Here is a 9,775-nt window from a genome sequence, read left to right as displayed (position 1 = left end):
AGTCTCGCTGTCAGCCAATCAGCGCTCAGTATTCGAGCACATGGCTGTGTAGGTCAATTTAGGGCCGTTGAATATGAGAGTTACGACACTCGATCTCGTGTGGTCACGTGGTTTATGGAGCCCAAACAAATCTGTGCTTTCAACCTATTTAATGGCTTTAGCGGAACAGATAACAGCAGCTGTATTTGCTTACATTTTGCTAAATATTAGCGCATCATGTACACTGATTACTACGTTGACTACATTTATTGCAGCATTTTATCTTGGGAGTAATATGAATATGAGATCAGTCTTTGTGTTTAATTTTAACATTTACGTTCAACTGGCAACTCGTTAAAATGTAAAAACAGGCAGTTATTTCACCAACTGTACGGCAATGAATGGGCTTCAGTGCAATGTTTGGAACTATAGACCAATTTGGAGTCGACGTTACGGTTACGTCACTTCCAGCTGCGCGCGCATACTGGTGGCAGAAAAACTGTGGAAACAAAGCAGCAATGAATGAAACGTAGGAGACAATTCATTCAAAAATGTGTTTTTGTGTTATTGAATGTCAGAATAGGAATGGCAAAAATGATGGTGTTATTTTCTATGGAATATCGTCGTTGAATATGACATTTTAAGATAAACAAGCCATTAAACGAACAGGCTGGACTGAAGAAATCATCCGGAATACTCGTTTCTCTGTGTTTATTTTATTTCAGGTAAGGTTTTCTATACTGTTTATCACACACAAATGCAAAATAAATTATGTAACGTTAGTTAAGAACGATAATTTAGATGCTTTCTGCCACCAGTTCGGCTCCGCCCACATAATCGCGTCACACTGTTTGCAAACAAAAAAATTGGTCTATCGGACGCTCCATGACGCATTGAGTTACTTCCGCATTCCATTCTTCCTATGGAGGTCTATGTGAGTGTCGTAACCCTCATATTCAACGGCTCTGGGTCAACTGGTCGTGAGTTGGCTCCTGTGAGCTGAACATTAGTGTTGTCAAAACTCATAATGACGAAGCCTTATGTGAGACAGTTGTCATCTGAGATTTTATTCTGCATTTATCGACTCTAAACACCACAATATACTTCAGTGAGTAAGTGTGCTTTTATTATAGTAACGTGTTGTTCCGGATCAGCAGTGTGTGTTGTTATTGTGCAGCAGTGCATAGACAAATATAGGAGATCAGCTTGTTTTTTACGGCCCAATAAATACTTAAGTGCCGATACACAGTTATACAGGAGCTGAGGTGATAACACACTATAGAATATAGATGAAGGTTTGCACGTTGCATGGATTGCATAGTTTGTAATCAGTCTGTGTGCTTGTGTCTAGTTGTTCATTTAAATTGTTCAAAATTTCTCCTTGTATTCTCTTCTAGCGGAGTACGTTTACTTTAGAGCGTTTCATCGGACGTGCGCGCGCCAGACCCCCAGTTAACTTCTGGTCTGTGTTTAACTATTTAATTTATGTAAATATTAATTTCTATTATTATTTTATTGTATAATAATTGTATTAAATAAACGATTTGTTGAATTTTGTTGTATGTTCATTTTATTAAATGAACAATTTGTTGAATGGGTCCTGTAGTTCGGTCGCATTTAAAGAAACCGTACGGTACACTGACATCTAGCGGCTGAGCTTAGTATCGCAGTCTACATTCAAAATATTGTTGAGAAGTTTAGCCAAGTAATGCTTCTTTTCTGTTTCTTTTGATAGTTATCAGAAATAATCCACTGGCACTCTTTTGTATGTGTACCGGAAGTTCAGTTGGGGGTCACAAAATTGCGCATGCGCAGTAACGTTTGTTTATATTGTTAAGATGAAACAGTCTATAGTTACTGTAGTATATTATATTTACTATAGTAATATATAGTTTTGTATACTATATTATTTGCTATGGTTAAAAAACACTGTAGTGGTTATTATTACTATTGTTTACTATACTAAGTACTTCAGTTTATTGTGGAGCTTATTTATAAATAATATAAATTTCAGTATTTGTAAGATTTTATTACTTTTTTATGAAAGTGCTTTTATTTAGAACAATGTTCTTTTTGTTTTATTTGATATAATATAACATTTATTTATAATAAAAAGAATATATAATCTGGCTATAAAAAGGTGGCTAGAGATGGTTAATGGTTAGAGAGTCGGACTCGTGACCAGAAGGTTGCCGGTTCGATTCCCAGGGCTGGCGGGTAACAACTTGAGCAAGGGCACCTCACCTGACCCCTACTTGCTCCCTGGGTGCTGCAGTGATAGCTGCCCGCTGCTCCGGGTGTACGTGTGTTGACCACTTGCTGTGTGTGTGTTCACTACTCTCTGGATGGGTTAAAAGCAGAGGTCACATTTCGGGTATGGGTCACCATATCTGACTAATAAGTCACTTTCACTTCAATTCGTGGGTTTAGTTCATCACATGTTGCACGAGTCTTTTTATGTAAATAACAGTCCATGTTTATAATTGCATAATTATTTCTTGGTATATATATATTATTTATTCATTTAATATATATATTTTATTTATTGATTCAATATTAATTTTATTCAAAGAGACAAATATACAAATGGGGGAGCATTCAACATTTTGCCAAGAGTAAACATGATACACAAAGCTACATTTACAAGTAGGAATTGAATTAGAATCGATGTTCAAAGTGAAGTGAACAGGAAAGTGTTTTTTTGTAAAATGAATTTTGTCTAATAATATTGTAAAATTTTAGTAATGTTAAAGAAAGTGGTAAGTTAAAAGTTGACGGGTTAAGAATGTCAAACATTTGCTATTTTTATCAGCATCTGCAAGGCATGCTTTTTATTCATCTGTCCATAATTAAAGTGTAACATTTTTAATAACAAATGTCAATAAATCGTTTCAGATTTCCAAAGGAGGAGGTCATCACCAGCTGTCAATTATGTCCATGTTCAGCACGGGCGTCCTGGTCCTTACGTCCCCCCTGCACGTCCTTCCTCTCCGCATAGCACCCGTCCTCAGCTCCGCCGCGCAGGTGGTGGAGCGCACACTTTACGTCCATCTCCACCCCGGGCTCAACCTAAGCACAGGTGGGCAGGTGCGGCCCGTCTACATCCCACCCATGATGGATCTCTGCTCTCTAATCTCTCGCCTTTACAGTAACGCGGCCGACATCTGCGGGCACCTGGACGTCCGGGTGCTGCTCACTAACATGTCCGGAGCGTTGGGGGCGTCCAACGGACCTTTTCCCACCCCGCAGGCGCTCTCCCACTCACCGGAAGTTGTGTTGACAGACTTCCCCATCCACGACCCCGGGCAGTCCTCGCTGGTCTCCCAGTGCTTGCAGCGGTACGCCGGTCACTGTTACGTCTGCACGCCAAGTCTCTCTTCCGTCCTTCTTTATTCTGGACTAGGAGAGGTCATGGGTGAGGAAGACAATGACAGAGGAAGAAAGGAAACGCAGTTGCAGTCCTTCACCGACGTGGTGGTGGGCGGCACTTTCGATCGCCTTCACGGTGCCCACAAGACCCTGCTGAATATTTCTTGTTTGCTGGCCAGTAGACGCTTTCTCATCGGTGTGTGCGATCAGGAATTGTTCAAAAGTGAGTCGAGAGCCTTTAGAATTGTTTGAGATATTTTCTGTGTCGGTTTGTGGTTGTCGAGAATAGACCAGTAGACGTTTGATTCATCAGTTCACAAAGAGATGACCCCAAAGAAACAGGCAGTCGACTGTAATAGACATTCTTGGGAAAAATGTACAAAACAGTTGCATGTTTCTTTGCAGATAAGGTCTTGAAGGAACTGATCGAGCCGTACGGTCGTCGAGTACAGAGGCTGCAGGAGTTTCTGAACGATGTCAAACCGTCTCTGAAGTATGAAATCGTTCCTCTCTCCGACCCCTTCGGCCCTTCCATAAGTGACCCTGAGCTTCAGTGCATTGTGGTTAGCGAGGAGACGAGAAGAGGGGGTGAAGCCGTCAACAAGAAGCGTGTGGAAAATGTGAGTCTTATCTTCGATGTTTTGCCGGTACACCACAGGACCACAACGGCATTTTGTTATTCCCTTGAAAGCCCAAATGCCAGCGTAGTTTATTCTGTAATCAATGATTGATCAATCAAGTTGTCTAAAGATGTATTATTGCTGTTCAGGTGTTTAATCATCTGTAAGTCTTTTAACTAGATCGCTGTGATCTTTGAAGGGAGTTTTATTGGTCATGTCAGTGCAGTGGTCCCTATTGAAGCCCTTATCTTATGGTTTGGTTTATAATTCCGGTGATTTGTGTTTGGTGCAGGGTTTGGCAGAGCTGGTTCTATATGAAATACAGTTGCTGAAAGACGCCCATCACACTGACATCGAGGAGGAGAAAATAAGTTCATCCAGCCTGAGAACAAGACTACTAGGCACACTGCTCAAACCTGCATCTGTAAGAAAATCCAGTTTTATATAAATATTGTATTCATATTTATCAGTGCCCACAATCCCTGTTTTCATCCATAGACCTCCAGGAATCCGTCAGTAAATGTGCAGAATAGGATTTCGCTCCATGTCATGACTTCTGTAGATCCACCGATCTAATTGATTTAATGGTGAAAGAGATCATGGATAATAGTTGCTCTGTGTTGAATGAAAGACTTTTTTTCTAAATGTATGAATAAAAAGCTGTGACACCTGTATGCCTTTCTCTTGATTTTTCTTTCTCGGTGTTTGATTCAATCCTACTTCCTACTCTGTGATCTTACTACGATTTTTGCATTTCCCTCTTTTTGCCTTCCAATGTGTTTACGATGTTTTAAATCTTCATTTACAATTGCGAATCCGTGTTCTTGACCCGATGTGTTCTTCTGTCTCCTAGCCTCGACCCGATCTCCCTCTGGACCCTTACGTGATCGGTCTGACGGGTGGCAGTGGGACGGGGAAAAGTTCCATAGCGCTCAGACTGGAGGCGCTCGGTGCTGTACGGATCGACTGCGATCAGCTCGGACACGAGGCTTACCTGCCGGACACATCAGCCTACCAGCAGATCCTTCAGGAGTTTGGCTCAGGTACAGAGTTAAAGTTGTATTTCTGGGTCACGTTATAAATTGATTAGTCTGTATTTTTATTTGTTTGTTTCTCGTAAGATATCCTTAATGAGGATAAGACCATTAACAGAAGAATACTGGGTGGAAAGGTTTTTGGGAACCAGGTAATCCAACGCAGCTGAATTGAATTGAGTTTTGAAAACGGTTTCCATCCCGCTCATGTGTGTGTGTTTCCAGGAACGTCTGAAGGCTCTGACAGATATAGTGTGGCCGGAGATCACGCGGCTGGTGAAGAAAGAAATACAGCTGGCTAAAGAGCAAGGTGAGACAGTATGCACATTTTCTCGAGGAACGTTGTTTTATTGTTTTATGATTAACTCTGGTTTTCAGGTGAGAAGGTTTGTGTGGTGGATGCAGCTGTGTTACTCGAAGCGGGATGGACATATTTGGTTCATGAGGTTTGGGTGGCCACCATCCCAGAAGAAGAGGTACTAAACCTGAGCACATCCCAGACATGACCGTTGGGTTCAAAAGTCAGTATTTAAAGACCTGGAATTGAAAAATAAAAAGTCAAACAAAGATAATTACGTTAATTACACTTAACGTTCAGAAAACACGCTGAACGTTAAGAGATAATTCGCCCAAAATAAAAAAGGTCATCATTTATTCACTGTCATGTCATCTGTGGAACACAAAAGAAGATATTTTGAGAAATGTCTCAAACAGTGGTTTTGTGGTCATACATCTTATCTTCAAAATATCTTCTTTTGTGTCTCCTATTTTGCTGAATCACCACTTTGAGGACACATGCCTTGATTGATTATGTAGTGAGTTATTTGAGGATAAAACTGAAGGTTTGGTGAACTCTCTGTGTCAGGCAGTGAAGCGTATAGTCCAGCGTGATGGCGTAAAGGAAGAAGATGCTGTGAGAAGATTGAGAAGTCAGTGGCCCAATGCAAAGCTGGTAGAAGATGCTAATGTAGTGCTGTGCACACTGTGGGAACCTGATGTCACTCAGAGACAGGTGAGGTCATGTATACCTCATTCCAGACCAGGACTTCAATCAATCTTTGGAGACTAATTCAACCCGGAGCTTATTTGAGATGCTTTCCTTTGAAATAATTCACTTGCAAATCATTACGTCAGTCTAAGGGTTAAGAAACAGGTTAATAACAACACTTTTTGTATTTCTTTGGCTTCCCAGATATTAAAAGCCTGGAATCTTTTACAGCAGCGGATTCAACAGAGAAAAGAGGAGAGCAGCAGAACATGAATCCATCAAACACACTGTGCACAGCAGACGTTCAAGAAAAACATGACCAGAAATTCTCATTTTCAAAATATTTGATCATTTGATGTTTTTTTGTGCTGCTTTAATTTCAAAAGAATCTGAGCACGACTGCTTTGCAGTTTATGAAAAACCTGTCTTTCATCTCCATAAGTAAATTCATCAGCGTCGGTTTAGAAACATTCCGATGCTGTGAAATGAGGAAACAAATAACATGGGTGCGTATAGCAGGCCCTTGACTGTGGTGAGTTGCACGAGTATGAATAAACATTTCTGTCACTTCCGGTTTTCAGGTGCAGAAGTCATATTTTCTCCGAAGAACGACTCCAGAAGCCTCAGTAGTGTATATTTAAAAATTAAAATAATATTTTTAAACATTGACCCACTGGTGGCTCTAACCTGCTTAATAGATCTGCAATATACTTTTGAACTCGTGCCTATTGTAGGTTGTCACAACGATTGTTCATTTATTCGTTCTTGACACAGTAACATTTTTATGAAAAGAACTGATTGTTCCTGGCTAAACTGGTCTATGAACCTCTTATAAGACCAAAGTAACCCATAAAAGACTAAATGGTCTGAAATAGACATCATGTTTTTACATGAATTAAACAAATAGCAACACTGAAACTAAATGTTGGTTAAATTGTTTTAATTAGTCTTTAAAATAAAACATCTTACTTCCAACAAAATGTGCATTTATAGAAGTTTTGTAAACACATGATGTGCATGTACACCATATGTAATGGCTTTTAGAATTGTACAGAAAGTTGTTCACAGGGTGCAATGGTTCAAGTCAATCCCACGAAAAAGCTTTTAAAACCGTCGTGTCAGAACATAACGCCTACTTGTACCTCCTTATGCCTGAATCTAATGGTAGACAACAGTTTTGGCATTGCCATTAATACTGAGTGAGAGCATACAGTTATTACTTATTATACAGGCCAAATGAAACAAGGATGCTTAACCCCTGACATACAGTAAAACTGTCATGACACTGTTGCACTACATTTCAAGAAAAGTCATGCAACACTGATTCAAAAGAAAATTGCAACTCCAAAGAAGCTCTTTACATTTGAGACCACGGATCGTTCCTCTTCAGTGACCTCTGGAAAATCTCCTGTTGTCAAGAAAAAGCCTCTTAACTCCTGAAGGGAAGAGAGCAAAAAGAGAAAGTGACAGATGTCGCTGTAAAACCAGAATTGACATTAACAGGGCTTTCCCTATGTGCCAAACGTTACGAGAGCAAAAGGAACCCAGAGCTGGCTTTTTCCCTGCTGAACAGGTACACTAAAAACATCTGTAGAAACACTGGCAGCAGTTTGCCAGGAACTTACTGTAGATTTACATTTATGTAATTTACTGGCAACAGTTTGTTCAAAGATAAATGAACATTAAACATTTACAAGTCTTTATCTTTACAGGAAAATAACAGCCACATGCAAAGCATTCTGGGAACCAAAATTAGAAAAAAAAACTAAAAAAGGTTGATGAGGATTTCTGGTTGTGAAATGGAATGAGACAAATAGTGGGCGTGGCTTTCGTCTTTCTCTGCGATTTGATTGGATGTATAAAAACAGCCGTTGCATTTTGAAATGGAACTGGCAGCAGACTGACAGTTGAAGGGGAGGAGTTAACGGATGCTCCGCCCAAGCCGTCTAACATACGTCATTTAAGATGGATATTCATTACAGCAAGGAAGTGCATTTTAACTGAAGATTATGAGGGCACACGAATTTTAAAAAGAGAAAGACCCACATTGATAAGCTATTTAAAATAAACGCTGCAATATTTCATGAAAAAATAGGCAGTGTCATTTTTAATTTCACTGGGGCTTTAAATCATAATAAGACTGAACAGCTCAAAATTGCAACAAATCATGGCCGACACCATAACCTACGTCATTACAAACACCCAAGTCTCATTTAAGCTCAAGTGCTCATAAGTAAACCAAACTCCTTCAAAAAGGTCTCTTCAATATAATGAATAAATAAAATAATGTTAAGTAAAATTAAAAAGTCAAAGCCTTTTTGCACTGGACATGCTGGTTTGGGCCTCATCGCCAGCTGCAGTCATGTCCTCATTTCACATATAAACCGCCAGCGATTGACATCTACCTGATACTGCACTCGTGTTCACATCAAGAAGCCATGTTGACCAGTTTTAGTAAGTTAGGGCAAAATCCACAAGATTGTAGTACCTTCAATGCCCTGTAAATGGCGATATGAATTCTTCTGTAGCAAAAATAAACTGCTGCATAAAAGATAGGTGCCATGCAAAATGTAATGTGTAACTGCATTAGTCATTACACATAGTGGAGTAAAGAGTACATATACTTGTTCAAAAATGTAGTCAAGTAGAGAGTAAAAGTTGCTAATATCTTTAATACTCAGTACAACTACAAAGTAGCCAAAAAGATGCTTAAGTACAGTAACTAATTACATTTACTCCAATACTTTACACCACTGCTTTTAACAAATGTATGGAGCAGTTCAATGGAGAAATGAAGAACTGTTCTGAAAGAAATCAAACCTTTTAACTAATTTAAACTAATTTACGACTCAAAAAACATCCATTATGCCATTATTCAAAATTGTGTTCCATTTGTAAATATTTTTAATAACAAGTTTTTAAGAAATTAAATGCGATTGCTCTCCTCACGTATCGACTGTTTCTTGTTTTTCACTGACGTGTCTCTTAAGTGTTGAGGACTATAGTGCTGCTTTGAGCCTACATTCAGTACGAGTGAAATACTCAAGTACTGTTCAAATCAGATACTCGAAGACCTTTAATGAAGTCGTTTTGGAATTGGTGACTTGTAACTTGTAATTGAGTAATTTTCGCTGCAAGGTATCTGTACTTTTACTTAAGTATGGTTTTTAGGTACTCTTTACACCTCTGGTTAAAAGTAAACTCAAGTCTCGCCAACTAAAACCTAATTCACTTATGTGATAAGGTAGATGAAATGCACATGATTAGAACATAGTTCGTTCACTTTAAAATCTTGGGTTACAGGCCTAATCTTGGGTCTTTACTATATCACCATATTTCATACTATTTATAATGCACGACAGTGTTATTTGTTTTACTATCTCACATACATGCTTTACTGCTGTAATTGTTTTACCGGATTTATAAAATAATATCTTTTATTTCTCTAATGTATAAAATGATGACAGACAAAAACATTTCCCCAGTTAAAAATCTTTTTTTTTTTAGATGGGTGTTTTGTTCGATGGTTCAAATAAAACTCAACATCAACATAAAGTGTTTTATTCACAACTTCCACGTGTGGTTATTTTATTCTGTTGCTTGTCCTGCATATCCCGAACATATCACTTTAAGACATAATACATGTGTACTCTATGTATATCGTAAACCATCGAAATGTGTTGAGAAAGTGATTGTGCTTTTAATGCCGAAAAAGGAGCGAGTGAAAACAGACACTCTGCACCGTAAGCGCGGCGAGCGCCATCTTCTGCCGAGATGAGGAACTT

The 9,775-nt window shown here is 39.0% G+C and overlaps 1 protein-coding gene across 5 annotated transcripts; it reads left to right on the top strand.

The window, feature by feature from the left end:
• The first annotated feature begins 873 nt into the window (after window positions 1-873).
• coasy (CoA synthase) lies at window positions 874-6,964 on the top strand. Of its 5 annotated transcripts, none has more exons than XM_057322533.1 (10): window positions 874-1,087; window positions 2,875-3,571; window positions 3,754-3,968; window positions 4,261-4,392; window positions 4,822-5,011; window positions 5,090-5,154; window positions 5,228-5,312; window positions 5,381-5,478; window positions 5,868-6,014; window positions 6,195-6,964. In XM_057322533.1, the coding sequence occupies exons 2-10, from the start codon at window positions 2,911-2,913 to the stop codon at window positions 6,261-6,263; spliced, it is 1,662 nt and encodes a 553-aa protein (XP_057178516.1). In that variant the 5' UTR covers window positions 874-1,087; window positions 2,875-2,910; the 3' UTR covers window positions 6,264-6,964. The 5 variants fall into 5 exon arrangements, with proteins under 5 accessions (XP_057178516.1, XP_057178515.1, XP_057178519.1 ...); XM_057322532.1 differs by having other exon boundaries at window positions 874-1,091; XM_057322536.1 differs by lacking the exon at window positions 874-1,087 and adding an exon at window positions 1,144-1,244.
• Window positions 6,965-9,775: the final 2,811 nt, after the last annotated feature.

The sequence above is a fragment of the Triplophysa rosa genome, linkage group LG23, assembly GCF_024868665.1.
Source record: "Triplophysa rosa linkage group LG23, Trosa_1v2, whole genome shotgun sequence".
Taxonomy (NCBI): domain Eukaryota; kingdom Metazoa; phylum Chordata; class Actinopteri; order Cypriniformes; family Nemacheilidae; genus Triplophysa; species Triplophysa rosa.
The sequence above is the reverse complement of the archived record's forward strand: the minus strand, read 5'-3'. Positions and strand labels throughout refer to the sequence as shown.